At 42.3% G+C, this 16,695-nt stretch overlaps 2 protein-coding genes and 2 non-coding genes across 6 annotated transcripts; 1 reads left to right on the forward strand and 3 right to left on the reverse strand.

Annotated features, from left to right (window-relative positions):
- Positions 1–2: 2 nt before the first annotated feature.
- On the reverse strand, positions 3–3,156 carry CG6729 (uncharacterized protein). Its single transcript, NM_135605.3, has 4 exons — positions 3,043–3,156; positions 1,914–2,991; positions 1,809–1,855; positions 3–1,756 (listed from the first exon to the last, which is right to left on the reverse strand). Exons 1-4 carry the CDS (start codon positions 3,093–3,095, stop codon positions 100–102), a joined length of 2,835 nt encoding a protein of 944 aa, NP_609449.1. The 5' UTR covers positions 3,096–3,156; the 3' UTR covers positions 3–99.
- mir-4970 (mir-4970 stem loop) lies at positions 1,106–1,208 on the forward strand. The gene has a single exon (NR_047931.1). It is a non-coding gene; the product is annotated as a mir-4970 precursor RNA (primary transcript).
- A 139-nt stretch (positions 3,157–3,295) lies between the features above and the next one.
- Positions 3,296–15,546, reverse strand: CG17124 (uncharacterized protein). Of its 3 annotated transcripts, NM_001298884.1 has the most exons (5): positions 15,125–15,546; positions 12,538–13,235; positions 5,003–5,299; positions 4,856–4,930; positions 3,296–4,792 (listed from the first exon to the last, which is right to left on the reverse strand). In NM_001298884.1, the coding sequence occupies exons 3-5, from the start codon at positions 5,216–5,218 to the stop codon at positions 4,709–4,711; spliced, it is 375 nt and encodes a 124-aa protein (NP_001285813.1). In that variant the 5' UTR covers positions 5,219–5,299; positions 12,538–13,235; positions 15,125–15,546; the 3' UTR covers positions 3,296–4,708. The 3 variants fall into 3 exon arrangements, with proteins under 3 accessions (NP_001285813.1, NP_723615.1, NP_609450.1); NM_164942.2 differs by lacking the exon at positions 12,538–13,235; NM_135606.3 differs by lacking the exon at positions 12,538–13,235 and having other exon boundaries at positions 4,336–4,792.
- mir-9378 (mir-9378 stem loop) lies at positions 11,098–11,159 on the reverse strand. The gene has a single exon (NR_144667.1). It is a non-coding gene; the product is annotated as a mir-9378 precursor RNA (primary transcript).
- Positions 15,547–16,695: the final 1,149 nt, after the last annotated feature.

Raw genomic sequence — 16,695 nt, forward strand, 5'->3', positions numbered from 1 at the left:
TTGGGTAAGGCTTTTGATTTATTCACTGTTCTAACAGTGGAACTCTGGTAAGAGGTACAGGATCATAATGGTTTTTATTGTATTCATTTGTGTGGACTCTTAAATCCTAGTGAAATTTCCCGCTGCAGAAGCGCCCATCTTGTCAGGTTCATTCAAATCCAGTGTGGGATCCGTCTCCACCACTCCGAACATCCCAGGCAGTAGATAGCCACCGGTCAGCGGATAGCCCGGATCCAGTTGCTCGGGCGGAGCGATGAGCACATCGTCACCCTGGTAGACGTAGGGCAATCGGATGATCCAGTAGGCGCTCTGTGAGAGGCGAGGCGGTACTATGCTGCCCATGGTGAAGGTGTACCTTCCCACGCACACCTTGGGATCCACGATGATGTTGACCGGCGCCTTGGGCGTCACCACATGGATGCGCATCAGCTGCGCCAGAAAGTTGTTCTGGGATCGGCAGGGACAGGGATAATAGAGCGGCATGTTGTTGTGGACTACCATGCTGCAGGTTTCGCGTTCGATGTCTGCTCCACCGCGCAGCACGCGATCTGGGGCGCACATCATGAACCGGTGTCCGCGGGAGCACTCGTACTCCATGCCGACGAATATTTTGAGCGAAAGCCTGTCGCCCTGCTTCTTCCACCGCTGCTGCTTCTTTCCGTGATGCTGCTGCTGGTATTGCTGCTTGGGCGCGTGAACTAGACGCAACTGGACGTCCCAGGGCAGCAGGAAATTGGCGCCGGACAAGAAGCCGCTCTGGAAGTGCTCCTGCAGCCCGGTATTGTGGCTATAAATGGAACTGGGACCCACGCAGGCCAGGGACCAACTTGGGAAGAGCGGCAGCAGGCCAAAGTTGCTGACAGTGTGGACCAAGCCCGGCAGATACTCAGTTGTGGACGTGGAAACGGCATGGGCTGGACCGGCGTCTTCGCGAGCCTCCTTCTTCGCTGGCTCCTGGAGCTCAACCACGAGTTCGTTATCCGTGTCGGCGCTGGAGGTGCCACTGCTTGTGGTATTCTGCTCGGAATTCAACAGTTGCTCGGAACTAGCCTGCGATTCCTTCAGTGATGCTCCAAATCCGGCAATGGACATGTTTAGATCGGACCCAAAGGTGGGCGACAAGGGCTGGGAGCAGCAGTTGCTGGCGGTATTCTGAAGCTGCTCTTCCGTGGGTTGCTCTTGCTCCTGACCCTCCTCTTCCTCCGCTTCATCCTCCTCCGCATCTTCGTCTTGCGGCGCACCACTTTTTCCATTGTTCAACAGAGGAAATGCAGCTTCAAAGGCCGCCGCCCGGTAATCACTAACCGATGGCTCGAAAATGGGGAACTGGTACTGCTTGACCTTAACGCACAAGTTGCACATTTGAGCAATGTGCTCGTAGAACTCGTAGTTCGCTTGCCGCAGGTTGAACGGATCCTCTCGACGGCCCTGAGTGCGACCGCAATTGCAGCTGGAGATGTGGATCACTCCGCTGTTGTGCTTCTCGTGTGGCACTTTCTTGGGCAGTGTGCAGGGATGGGAGCGCAGGCTAAGCTGCTCGCACTGCTGACGTCCATCCTGCCAGTGCTTGTGGCAAATGGATGCCAGCTTCGCCAGTGCCGCCTGCGCCTGTGGACCGCGACCTTCCTCCTCGAAGGCAAGGGTGGCCTCCGCCAGTAGTTGTCGGTGCGTGGCACTGCCATAGTTCTCGGGTGCAGCGTTCTTGTAGGCGGCGATGCCCTTCTTTAGGCCCAGTTCGCAGAGGTGAGCCCAAAATCTGCGATATAGTAAAGTTAAAGAGCGCATAAGGGTAAGTACTATTAACATACTTTTTCTCATAGTTCAAGCTCTCGTCGAAGTTCTTCAAGAAGTTTTTCTGTAAAGAGCAGTCAATGGTGAACAAGGTGCCACTATAGACGTACTATGTTACTCACATATTCCTCATTGCTGGTTTCTAGGTTTGGATCCTTAGTGTTCTCCACCAGCAACGTGTGCATCGTGGCCATGCAGTCGTGCCACTCTTTGCTATTTAGGAGTTGGAACGTACCCTGCTGGGCATGCTGCTTGAAGGAACCCGCTTCAAAGCAACCCATCAAGGCGTCCTGAACGTGGCGCTCCAGAAAGTTCCACACGGTGTGGTCCTTCTTGTACTGCTGATTATCCCACTCCTTCTCATCGACCGGCAAGGCGAAGGGTTTGACGAAGCCATCGAAGGGAGCCAGCGCCAAGATCTCCAGGTCTTCCTCCTCCTCTTTGAGATCCGGCTTGTACATTGTCTCATTGAGGCATTCGACGGCCTTCATCAGCGTGTCCTCACGCAACTCTTCGTGTGCGTTGAAGAAGACGAACTGTTTGTTATTGGGAAGTGCCACAAGCGAGTTGCTGCTGCTATTGGTCACGATGTTGTGGTGGCGCAACAACTCATAGATGCAGTCCTCCATCTGGAACTCGTATGTAGAGACGCATTCGCGTGTCTTTGGCTCGTCGCTCGGAAAGTTTTCGAAAAGGAAGAGAATCCTGGGAGTGCAAAGTCGTGTGCGCTCGCTCATTCTGGCGGCAGGCGTTTCTCTAAGCATTTGTGGCAAGAACTGCATCAAATGCTGTTCCCTGGCGAACTTGGCCAATTGGAACACGGTGATTAGTGTCGGATCAAACGTCTGCCCAGTTTCCACATACACCACAATGTGGCAAACGTGCAGGGCCAGCAGCATCATGCGCACGAAGCGACATCGTATCCCCTCGAAGAAGCTGTCGATGTCGAAGGGAGTATCCACATCCTCTATGCAGACATCTATCATCTGGCCAGCAATCTCCGCGTCGTAGGTGCTTTCGAAGTGCAGCAGCAGGATGGAGGTACCCGGCTTGTAGTAACACTGCATCTGGCCGTCCTTGGGTGTGTGCTCACTAGGCGGCTCCATGCCGAAAGCCACCATCTTGTTGGCCTGGTCGCAATCCGACCGGCCAACGATTCCGACCACTACCAGCGAACCGTTCAGCTGCAGCAGCTCCTGTCTAGGAAAAGTCATGTATGAGATGCTCTCTGCAGTTTCTTCTTAGACTTACGCCACATTTTCGGGTATATCCGGGTAAGTCCAGGTGTAGTAATCATCCAACATTTTCGCTGGAAATTGTTTACAAGATTCTGCATCAGCTGTTTGAGTTCTGACCACGTACAGTAAATATCTGGCAGCACTGTCTTAAATGATATCGATAGCGATGCTTCCGATATATTTCAGTTACTTGGCGCGTTTTTTTAAAATTACGTCCCTTACCAATAGCTGAAATATACATTTGGTAATAAAAATCCAAATAATTTGTTGTCTAAAGCAATTAAATCTTTATTGTAAACTTTTCTTTTGCGTTTTATAAATATTTTCCGCTAGCCCTTCATTACAGCTCTCCGCACTATTTTAGCGTACGTTTTTGTGTGTGCTTTTCGATTTGCTTTTAAATGAGAGTTATGTGCATGATTAGGTGTGAATGCTTTAATGCTAAACTCGCTTAAATAATCGTTTTATGCGTTCTCTTAATGTTGCAATGGAATAATGCGGTGATTAATTTGTTGATACTAGTATGCAAATAGCAATTTTTAAGAAGATACTAATACGTTTACGATCTGGTAGAGAGAAATAGGGTTCGATAGTCTAGGTGTGCTAAAGCTGAATCATAATAGCGTATCTTTTCTCCTCCGCCTTTGTTGAGCACAATTAAAATACTTTTACGTTATGTTTCGATTGCTACAAATTGTTTAGACACTACTACAAAGAGGTGTAGATTCCGTGGAGTGAAGAAGTGTTGATGCTTTTCGTGGGTATTTACAAATTTTTGAGAATCGAGCTGTATGGGATTCGTTAATTATTTTATTTACAACTATTTCGTGTAGTCTGGGTTTTCTAAAATGCAGCTGTTTCTTATAGGTTGTGAATAATGTTCCTTTTAATTCGAGAACAAAGTTTTTTGATGTGTGGTTAAAATTCCGTTTTGCCAGGCCGTACTGTGCTTCTGTATTCCATATCCGTTTGTACTTGTTGACTGCGCATACAAGACCTTCCTCCTCCACGTTTTGGCAGTGAACCTGAGCTTTCATCTTTGACTTGGTGATCGCACACTTTACATACAAAAATGTTTATTAAGATACTCATAGTTATGATATTCATGGGTCTATATAGATAGGGGGCTAAATGAAGCACACACATGCAAATAAACTAGTTTTGCAAAACAACCGGAGTGGTTCGAGTGGATTGAAATTGGAATCCACTCAAGATTGGATCTAATCGTATTTCATTAACTACACAGGCTTATCCTTTTGCCATGGTTTTCAATTCAGTTGTAGCTGAACATTTGCTTTTGCTTTTTCGGGGCATATCATATCATGTTTGTGTTTTATTAAAAAAATATCATCACAAAATTGATGAAGTATTATGTTTTCGGCGGCATTACACCATAAGCTTACGGCTAACGATCTTCATCATGTTTATCATTTTCTTGGGTAGCTTAAATTAGGTTAGACTTCAAATTAATCAGCGCAAAGATACAAACTAACAACTAAAGTACATAGAGAAAATCAACACAGTGTTCGAATAGGTAGATCTCAAGAATTCTTTGTTCTTTGCGTTCCAAGCTAAACTTAATCATCTAGGTTTTGTTAATTCTTTTTCTTTATCTGCATAGTATATATGTATGTATGTGTAGGTCTGCTGGATGATTTTTCAAATGAGGCATCGGCGATTTACAGGGTTTTTGCGCGATCCAGCAGATCGCCAATGAACTTCGATATGTCTGATTGCGGGCGTTTGCAGACGGACAGTAATCTCTGCATAATAAGGAAAGAAGCTTAATTAGAACGGTGTTAATTGATGGAAGTTATGGAACTCACTATAAGATGAGATCTTCTTATGTCATCTGTGTCCATGTCCAGTATCTCGTCGATGTCCACATCGATGGCCTCGTTCTGTGGGTCGAAGTCCATGCAAATGAGAAGTTTAATTTACGAATAACCCTTTTGAACGTTGGCACTACTCACTGGTGGATCGAAGAGCTTCTGTAGCTCGTCGTAGAGCCACATCTCCACGGCCAGCCGCTTGCGGATGAGGCTCATCTGGTGTGAACCGTACTTGGCCGTGAGGAACTTCTCCCGCCGCTCCTTCACCTCCGCCCCCTTCTCGTTGAAGTTGACCCGGAGGTTCGTCCGGTTCGGCGACCGCTCACAGTCGTTCATCTGCTCCAGACCGCACTGCATCTTTGTCGATCGATTTAGCGGTACAAGCTGCGCCGGTTGAACTTCAATTTGCGGAACGCCTGCAATCGATTGGCGTGGCTGCTGCAATTGAGGCAAACAGTTGGACACATGAGACTCAAGTGGCAGTGTAATTAAATAAATTATTAATCGCCTGTAACTGAGCTTTCCAAACGTGCGTCACACCCATTTCTCTGTTTCAAGACCCGTTTTCTGTGCCCAAAAGGCACTACCAACATCCCGCATCCGTGACTCACCCAACTTTTGTGCCCTGCAGACCCTCAGCTCTGATTCATACATTCCACTATCTGCCCATTTGTGCGCCAGTGGACTTTTTCTATGTCCAGAAACAATGACGACATGCAATCCGAACACCGAACAGCAATAATTGCTAACGTGTCACTGGTTTTTCTCCTATCTCTGTATCCTCCCACATATATGTATATATATATATATATATACTATATGACAGCTAATTAAATTAATGTATAATGCTTGGCATTTCAGTGAACTCCAGTAGCTGGAAATCTAATTTCAGTATATAACTAAGTGCAGCCAAAACAAAGGTCACGTCGAATTGCCTTCCTGGGTTCATATTATGATAGAAAACATAGTTTATTTGTAAAAATAAGTCTTAAAATGATATATTAATAAAGAGATTCTATTTGAAAAGAAGTTCATATTGGTATAGAAGGACATGTATAACTTTTCTAACCCGACATATTTAAAGGCACATCGAACGCGCCGTATTGACTTTTTCTATTACTTATAAGCATATTAAATCCAAGTGACACTTTTCCCGTGTTTTCCCCAATCCGAAGGGGGACAAAGAGAGGTTATTTTCCCAGCCAAAAGCCGAGTGCCAATGGCAACAGAGGCCGTGGTGCCAGTCACCAGGAAAGGCCCCTTAACACCTATCCGCCCATTCCCAAAGAAACTCGGTATCCTTGATCTACTAACACAAGCCATCCCCAAAAAAGCATTCGCCAGCTAACGGTGAACCTTGAAATTTCCAATTTCCCCCGAAAAAAAGTTAACAAACTCGATTCACTCTCATTCTTTGGGGCCGAACTAAAACGAAATTGAATTGCAAATGCTCGCAGTTGAGTATTGAAATAGTTTTCGTTGGCTTTTTATATATTTTTTCTTTCTTTTTTTTTTTTTTGTAAGGTATTTCGAAATCGTGGGCCATGTGGCAAACGTGGCAGCAACAACAGCATTGCATGCACACTCGTACACACAAAGAGTTTTCCGCATTCGCCGCTATAAATACATAAACAACAATGCCCGACCCCGCCACATTTTCACACAGCTGAATTTTCCAGCCCGTGCGAAATCTGATACCAGATTTACCCGAGAGCCATGAGCAATTATGAAACCGGCGTTTAACTTGTCACTTGCATGTCGTCCGCTTATCGTTCTGTTTTCCCGGCGGAGCGAGGAAATCCGTAGATTTGTTTGCCTCTTGAAACATGAGCCGGTGCAGATCTGACCCTCTGGGGTAAAGAGTTCCATAGTTTAGTTTTTCTTGGGGCTCTGGTCCCGGAAATTACCCTAAACGAAGTTAATTGTGTGGATCTGTTTGGCCTACTACTAACTGGAGTGGGGTAACCACTCCTACGTTCCCGCTGATGATGGACTGGCGACATGATACCATTTTAGAGGTATGGAAAAACGTGTGAAGCGGTGGATGAAATTACCATCTTAGAACACCCAACTGGGAAAAAACGCGAGATCGCTTATATCTCTAAAGTATTTCGACTTCATAACGCTGCCGATCTATTAAATCATTAGTAATAGGATTATTTTTATAAATAAAGAAATCCTAGGAATTCATAGCAAAGTTATTAAATATTTATTCTATGAATAAACTTAGGTTCTTTTTTTATTTTCATTATTTAAATACTGGGTATTGTTGTCGCGGTGGTTATAACAAATGTGTATTGTGTGATTCTTCTGCTGAGTCAACGGTAATTGTGGGATCTAATAACTTATGTTGACTACCGCAAAGCTTATCTAAGGAATTTCCTCAGGTTTTCCCAACGACAACATGTAGAAACGAGAGCAAAAACTATTTGACCGAAGATTTCGAAGGGCGATGAAGTTGAAAAGGGGGGCAAATTATACCTTTATTATAATGGCTTGCCACATCTGATGTTGCAGCTTTGCATAAATATTATGTTGAAATGCCTATGGCAATGCGGCAACAACATGCAACATGTTGCATGTGCAGCGCCAGCAGCAGCAGCTGGCCCAGCAGCAACAACAAAGTCGGCGCTAGCTGCGAATAAATTTGTATCGAGCAAACCCCCTCTGCCCACGCCCCTGCAACGCAGTGTTGCATAAACTTCCGGAATTGCTGCACTGTGACAAAAAAAATGTGGCATATAATTGAAAGCCTATGAAGCCAGGAGAGTTTCCACTGTGAAAAAAGATTTAAAAGAACTAGTTTTCTTATCTGTAATTGTAGGTTTTTCCAGTTTGGTATAATATTGTGTAACTAAATATCAATTTAAAATGTATTGTTTTTCAGTGTGTACTATTTCTCAAAATTTGTATCAAAATTGCAGTGCAACTTAATGCGTTTTACCTCGGTCCAGTAAAGGAAATTAGTGCGGCTGGTCAGAAACAGAAAGAACCATTAGATGAATTGCATGCGATGGCAATTTTCGGAATAGTTTCATGCATATCAAATGTGATCGATGTGGGCAGAAAAGGCTCTCCTCAATTCCACTCACATTCGAATTAAAAATGTAAATTGGCACTTGGTCTGCAGCTCCCCACTTGCCACAAAACTGAAATGTCAACGATACATTTTTCAGTGTCTCCCAGACACAAGGACATTCATTGAAATCCTGTAAGCATTTTCAATCAGCAAACAAGATTTGATTTATTGCAGACAGCCAGAAAAGTCAATCAATCGATGAACTCAAGAAAAATAAGACAAAAACGATGATGATGTGTCCATTAGAGCGGGCTAATTAGATTTCAAGTAACAAAAGCCCCAATTAATAAACGTACATTTGATGAGGCATAAAATGGGGAAATAAAATCAAATCCCAACTCAGAACCAGAGCAAGTTCAAGACAAAGGCCCAATTTGTTCACCTCCAAATTGATTTTTAAATGCCCCGCTCTGCTGCTCCCCTATATCTATATATATATATATTCCATATATACATGGAGCATTTATGGGTAAATGCAAATTCAATGTGTCGCAATCGACGCAGATACATTTTATCGTTTTGGGAATATCTTTTTTGGGCCGGCGCCAAATGACGACTGCAGAAAGTTCATGTTAATTTCAAGGTAATTGTGGATTAATTATACATTTATGTAGTGTTCATAGTCGCTTATATGGCTTTCGGTCCATAAAACACTTTGCCACGCCACTCAAAAGTGCTCTATAAAATAAAATGGTCATTTAAGCGATTGCCAAAAGAGATTATCTTCGTATGACTTGTAAAAATACACATTCATCACACTTTTCTGACTTTTATGCGCATTACGTGGCAGATATTCAAAATGTTCTAAATCTGGGCTAATGATTTCGATTTCTTTTTGGTCCAAATTTACATATCCATAAATATGAAACCAAAATATCAGGTTCATCAACTCAGATACGGAGTAGACATGGCATTAACCCATATAGGAAGATACTTTGAGATCCATGAGATCGACTATTGAGCGTTTCAGAAAACTTCATTCAAGCCGGAATTTTCACATGAACGGGGGAAAAAGTGAAATGTGACGGTTTTATGCTAAAAAGCCTACTTTTGTACCGCTCACAAAAGGGGCAGCGTTTGTTTATGCAAATGCTTTATGATTCGCGGGCCGTGAAATCCCCTGGAAAAAAACCCAAAAAAAAAAAAGAATTGAGAAAATTGGGAACAAAAAATAAGCAGAAACCAGTTTATGAAATCTATGAATAGAAAGAAACTTGGAATCGAAATTCATTGATATCGCGCCGTCTCACTTCGAGCTATCAGATTTGGTGTGCCTCTATTAATTTATATTGTAAATATATTGTTTATTAATACAGCGTTATACAACGGTGGGCTTATCAGCCAGACAAAAAAAACATTAATCTGCCATATGAATTGCAGTCGCATTTAAATAAGCCGACGTATTGCATAAACACTCTTGATAACCCGATGAGTCAGGCAATGCGCACATTAGATTCTAACATCCTTCTAATTTAATTATATATACAATATTTCGAGTGCTATTTTTGACATTCTAGCACCCAGCTTCTGATTGATGGGCTCCCACCTTCTAAGACACACGTCGATCTTTTGATAATTCTACCGTGATTTCATGGACTTTGATCGCTCCTTAATTTGTTAAGAATCTAGAAGTCAAGCGCCTGTTTCGCACACAAAAGCCAAGAAATTAGCTAAAATACGAATTAATCAACATAAAAAAAAAAAATAAAAATAAAATAAAAATAAGTTGTTTGTACTCAAATAAAACTTGTTGAACTCAAAGACTTTGAGTTGCGGCAACTTTAAATAAATAAAATAAATGCTTCAATCTAAAAATCCAACAAATTAGCTTGTCGCATGAAAACTAAAATTAAAAGTTGAAAAAAAGTTTTCACAGCACATTCAGAAACTGTTGTTGAGTCGCAAAAAAGTTCTGGCCAAGTTGAAACTCACGAATTCGCAGATTCTCAGATTGAGCAATCATTCAGTTTGGAATGCGTGTGTGGTGGTGGTGACTCATTTTCGGGAGAAGGTAAACATAAATACTTTTGTTTCTTTTGCTCTTTTTTGTTGTTTTTGTTGTGAAATTGAAAAGTTAATTTGGCTTATTGTTTATCCATTTTGGTCAGCCCCTTTTCAGACATTTTTTTGATTACCCAAATGGGGTTACCGAGCGAAAAATGACCAAAAAAAAGAGGCTTTGAGCCTTATGGCTAAATAATTACAAGTGAAAAAACCTACACCTACGATATTCGCGAGCAGTTGGGGCCAAGTTGGTAGCCAAGTGGCCATTAGGTAGGCAGTGGTCAACTGGCCAAGTAGCCGCCTCCGGGGTCATTGACCCCCAAGGAGGACGACCCCGGGGCGGGCAGGGGCCTGGAGATGGCCATCTCATATTCGGACTGCTTACTGGGCACTTGCCAAAAGCGAATTGTCATGGAAAAATGATACACAGCATTATTTGGCAGGGGCAACAACACACAAAAAAAAAACCAAAAACTTTTCCAGCATAAATTACCTTTGGCAAATGTTTGCGCACTTCGGTCGCGAGTTCTCCGTACTCACAACCCCGGATAAACTCAACAGCGACGGGGCGGTCTACTTGACACGGTTTTCGAGGCGGAAAAAATCAAATGAAATACAATGGGCTAAACTGTTCTTGCGAGCATCGTATTTGCTGGCTAATTCATTGTTTACGCAATGTTTTTCTCGTTCTTGGCTCACTGCGAAATTGCGTCACGAACTATGGGAAAATGTTCGACTAGGTGTGAGATATCGCGCTGACTGATGGTCGCAAGTGGAATAAAATTTTGGCCATTTATAAATAGATGTCATTCCTAGTCATCGTGTCCAACGGATTGACCGACTTTTTGCTAAGATGACCGAAAATAAATGTTGTGGATATATTTCGAGGATCTCGAATGGAGATGTTGGAATGCAAAAGATTACTCATTGTTTATATACCGCAGATCTTTTAATACAATAAAGGGGAAACCCTCTAGGTGGTATCTTTTCCTAGTAGCAAAAGCCCACAAAATCGCATCCGTTGTCAAGATACATATTCTTGGAAACCCCAGTTATTGTCTTATGATTTCCTGCTAATGTTTATTGGCTGCTCCAGCGAATGTTTACTTCTTAGTAGCGCTGTGCCCCATGGATGAAGCCCCCAGCTCGAGTTCCCAATGGAGGAAACTCCCGTTCGGCTATCAGATTTGCCCGAACTCGAGGTCTCACTCCACTCCAGAAATCGGGGGAAATCGATAATGTGAGCACACACCGCACGCATTTCAAAGTCACAAAAGGTATGGTTGAGGTCTGTTGGGGGTTGATTCCAATCGCGGGGATTTGAAGGCGGGGAAAACAGAGCAATCAACAAATATGTGCACTTGCATATTTACGTCTGGCTGCTTGTCAATACTAAAATGTCTATAAATAACAGAGACAAATACATATGTGTGTAAGTGATAAATCGAGCAATAGAAACCGAATAGGAACCCAATGGTCCGGGCGGTGGTGGTGAAAATCACGGAAAACACACGCAAAATGCACACAAGCGTCAAGTTCATTGTACACTTGTGTTTATGATTACGATGGTAATGGATCCACTATGGTATCCAAAGTTCTCGGGCACTGTCAAAGTCATAAAATCATCAAACAAATGGGTCCACAGCGCGTTAGTCAGCTGCACTGTAAAAAACCGGGTGCGGTTAAGTCATGCATAGGCTTTTTTTGTATCATAAAATAAGTCTCATCACATCATTTTAACATGTAATGCTAATTTAAGTTAATATAAAGCGTATTTTCCGAGCTAACTGCTATTACCTTTTAAATACCTTTACTTAAACTGCTATAAATGCCGTATTCATATATTCACATTATTGTTTGGAGCCATTTGTGAGAATATTCATTATTTTATAAGTCATTAAAAAGTTTCTGTAGAGCATAAACTATTTCTTTTTATAGTTAGTTCACTTTTATGCACACACATCATAAAAGATGCAGCGAGCTGCGAGCACTGCCACAATGGAACCACCCCTACTAATATACCGCTCACATATATTATATATATATGGGGCTATATAGTTGTGTTTATAAGTGCGCCTTTATGGCAGCAATCACATTACACATACGCCATGTCGGCCGCCGTCGATTGTCAGCTGTCCGCAGTAGGTTAGAGTTCAATGATTGCACGACGACTTCATGTACAAACGTATATCTCCACTGCGCCAGAGATTCTTTTTCATTCTCTGAAAGAATCTGCTGTGCAACTACAACTTGCTTCTGATTGTAAACGAAGCTTCAAAGTATTATGAATTCAAATGTATTCAAGTGTTCTCTGCACTCTTGCGGCTTAGAATAATATTTTCTAATTAAAGGCATTATTAATATAAAGTGAGCATAGAGTTATGTATACTTCCGCTTCGAATTACGATTTTAACGGTTTAATTAAATATCCCCAATCATTTATCATCGTTTCTGCATTAGCCATAAATCGTATAAATGGTGAGATGCAGTTAATTTAGTTGAACACTCTCCATACACGATTGGCATAGCAAAAGGCTCTGCCAAAATGGATTTATCTGTCATATATCACTCTTTTCTTACCTGCTACACATACCTGCCGTTAGATTTCAATTTCCAACGAGCTTTTGAAACATTTCCGTTGCAAGATATAATTCGGTGTATCTCCAGATAGCATTATTCCCAACACGTAGGAAAACAAAGCAAACGGCAAAACGACCATAAATTGCTTATTAATCTTTTTGACGAAATCGGCAGAACGAAACATTTGAGACGTTACGTTTGCTCTGCGAGATACATTTATGTTTGTGTATATTTTTTCCGTTGAATTTGAAATGTTCTTTGTTATTCTTTGGGCTATTCTTAGACGGCCCAGGATGTTTGCAAATGCCCGGTGATTTGATGTTTGCTTTCGTCTATGAGTTATAACGCAGCATTTGCTGGGGTTCAAGTTCATCTGGTGATCTATAGGCGCGATGGGGAAACTTCTTGGGGCGACCTTCGCGGCAGACAAAGCGCTAATCTGCAATCTGCCAGCTGAGCTCGTTGGTAAATAAACAAACAAGCAGCTGGGCTAGTATCTCAAAATCGATTTTCTACCCAGTCTCGAGTCGCGAGTCGCGCCAGACAATGGAACTAAAGACCCACTACGGATACGCCGGCAAAAAGCGTGCGTAATGAGTTGAAAGATACATTTGCCTATCTAGATATCACTAACTGTATCCGTATCTGCATCTGTATCCGTATCTTTATAGCTGACCGTTCAACTGCAGCTTTGACACGCTTCTGAGCACCCTGTAAACACATATCGATTGAGGGGTAAATGCGAAAAAAGTCGAAGATAGTGCAGCAAAATATGTAAGCATGTCAGAATCAAGCGACGTGTGTCCAATACCCAACGTACATATCTTGTATCTGTAAATGTATCTGTATCTGTATCTGGTGGCGTGTTGGTTTTTACTGCACGTTGCACAGTGATTAGACACAGGCGGCCGCAAAATGTTATGACTGCGAATAAAACCAGGTTACAAAACGCAGCAGACACAACATAAAAGAAATTACGGCTCTCGACACACATTATGCTGCCATAAACTAGCACCAGCCACCAATGATACACACCACTTCTGTGGGCCGAGGAAAAGCGAGTCTGCGATTGATAAAAAGTCAATTAAACTGAATTGCATTCTTGCACTTGCAGAAAGTTGCCATCGGACAAGGGATACTCATTCAGCGAAATGTTTGATAGTACTTAAAGATACACAGAAAACTACATTCAAATATTTTGAGTCTTATAGTATAATTTGTCATTGAAATTCCATTAAAAGGGAAATGAATAAAATATTTTAATATTTTTTATAATACGCTGATGGAATATAACCTAATGTAGATATTATATTTAAATACTTGTGTATGTTAATACCTTTCAGAAATATATTTTTGTATGCATATTACTTTAGATTATAATATGTGAGAATAGAAATTAAGGAGCTTTAAATTTGTTTGACAAATACCGGTCTGTGGAGGTTTCAAGGGTCAACAAAACCTCTATTGACTTCGCTTTTCTGTGAGGCAAGCCGATGTTAATGCTAATATTTGCCAGCTAATTTGGCCGCTCAGACAGCCGACTACTGCTGTGTTTGATTTGTGGGCTGGCACAAGATCTCCGCCTGGCCGAATCCGAATGCTAATCGGAATTCAAGCGCATCCCGCTTGCTGGGTTCTACCACCCAGAACTGCCCGATCCCCCCTCGGAAAAGCGACTGGCAGTTGGGGGAATTTGGAAGCGTGAAGCGCAGTTGCGTTTTTCGTTTCGTTACGTTCCGCTGGATGCGTGGCCAAAAGACCACCCTTCGCTGCCAATAAAAAGTTTCGTATATGAAGTTGTAAAGTGAGAGAGATACTCGCACTAGATACAAATAAAAACGTAAACGAGGCAGCAACCACTGCATAAAATTCCGCAGCTCAACACGCACACGGCCTGAGTAGCTCTTGCTGCAGGTTTTCAGCTGGCCAACTCAAACTCGGCTTCTGTGCCGCAATGTCTGCGGGTCTTAATGCTAATGGTACTCGACTCGTACTGGAAATGAAAATGCTATGGGCTCAAGTACGGCCATGGGGATGGGAGAAGGGGACCAGATCTGGCCCCGAAACTGGGAGTGGGACTTTGCCTGGGAGACTGGACAGGTGGCTGTGACGGGCACGCTTCTCCTGGACACTGGCCACTGGACACTAGCCACCGGCCAGCTGAAACAAATCGACCCGATCGACTGGTCTACGAGCAGAACAAAAAAGAACAGACAAGCAACATTTTCCGGTTCTCGAATGCGATGAAAGTTCTGGCTGTAAGACAGAATTTTCATTTTTTGTTCAACAATATTAGCTGAAAATGTCCAGAAAAGCAAAAGCAGCCATTTATTGGATTTTAAGATTTAGGATTATGATTTTCTCATAGGTAAAAAAATCAAAAACTTTGTCATAATCAATTTGTAGCTCAATATCTGCAATGCTTAATAAATGAAAATATTACTTTTTCATAACAATTTACAAGACCTTCACGCATAAACTTGAATTTTTTGCTTAAAAAAATAGCTTTCATAGTTACGAAACCAACCTTCCAAAAGGTATTTAACTATTTATCATTTTTTTAATTAATACCAATTTTCTAATATTTAAATAAAATTTACTTTTGGCAGTTTTCCAGCGATTGACTCGTCGTGGTTCGGTCTGTATTTGGCTTAATTGCGGCGTCTAGTTCTGGACTGAAATTTCACTAGCCGAGATTTTTAATTTATTTTCTTTTTTTGCTGAGGCTGGCGCCGCTTTAGGATTTTCCACTTTTCTACTGCTGCTGCTGCTGCTTCTGCTGCTGCGACTTTCTGCTCAATGAAATTTTCATTTGCACGAGAGCACAATGAGGGCGAAAAGCACACAGGCACACACACACACGGCGACGTTCGAGCGGTCGGTTTGTTTAACTGTTTGTTTATAAAGCGGCAGCGGATTGCCCGGAGTTTGGATACAGTATCTAAAAAGTATGGTTCTGGACCTAGCAACTCGGAGCTTAGCACGCGCAGCCGGTGAGCACCAATGAAAGACTGAACTGAGTCGGCGAATGGAAAAGTATCTGCCGGATACACACAACTGTTAAGCGAACAGAGCCCTCTCAGCCGCTGTTAACTCTCCGGGCGCTGTGCGCGTTGATGTGACTGCTGATTTGTGGATTCGTGGAGCTGAAGTCGCGGACTATGGGTATTTGGTGCCACTAATGACCATCGGCTCAGCACCCAATGCTTCGGGCTCCAATGATTCCAGTTAGTCACTACTCACAGCGGGATAATCCAAAGCTGCGATCTTTAAATTTACTATCTAGCCAATCGTAAAATGTTATTTATAGTGCTCGTACTATTTTCTATTGGATTCCTATTATATTGCTCCGAATTGGCGTAGTCACACTCCTACTAAAATTAGTTTTATGTTATTCCTAAATTTGCGTATGAGAGCAACAAACTATCTTGTGACTAAAACATATCAGTGCGGTATTATTCTATTGGTATTATTCTGCTTTCAAAACGCTTTTAAATAACTGTTTGATATCTAATTCGATTTTAAGTGCGAAAACAAAATTTTCCATCCTAAATAGCTCGTGAAATAATTACACCTTGCAGTACTTTAATATAACATTTATATATAATTGTTTAAGCATATTGAAGCAATAAATTAATGAATTTTCTGATCTTGTGTACAATTTCATATTTTATTAGGAAAGATACTAGATCTGGGCTACATTAAGATAGATATCCATTGCGTTTTAGCCGACGAATGTCACGGTTTTGAGCACAGCCACCATTTGAGCTTAGAATTTCTGAAACAAAAGCGCCGTCGACTGCAACATTTTGGGGGAGGGAGTGCGTAGAAAGAGAAAGAGAGAGAGGGATAGAGCGTAGAAAGCAGCAGCAGGCCAAACTGGTCAAAATTTACAGTTGGAGCGGAAAAAGCGCCAAAAGAGCGGATGCACAACCATTGACCATAAACTTGAAAACATAACAGAGGCTGAAACTTTGTTAACTAACAGTGATTGAGAGTTAACAGTGGCGGGGAGAGTTAACAGTGGCCGAGAGGCATCAGAATTTTAGCCACATTCGGCTGCCAATTATGCTCGGCAATGGAGAATGGTGAATGGGACTTAACACAATGTGACAGACGTCACTCAAATGGCCAAGAAGCGAGCGGAAAAAAAGTGAGCACAAAGCGTTTA

The sequence above is a fragment of the Drosophila melanogaster genome, chromosome 2L (assembly GCF_000001215.4).
Source record: "Drosophila melanogaster chromosome 2L".
Classification (NCBI taxonomy): domain Eukaryota; kingdom Metazoa; phylum Arthropoda; class Insecta; order Diptera; family Drosophilidae; genus Drosophila; species Drosophila melanogaster.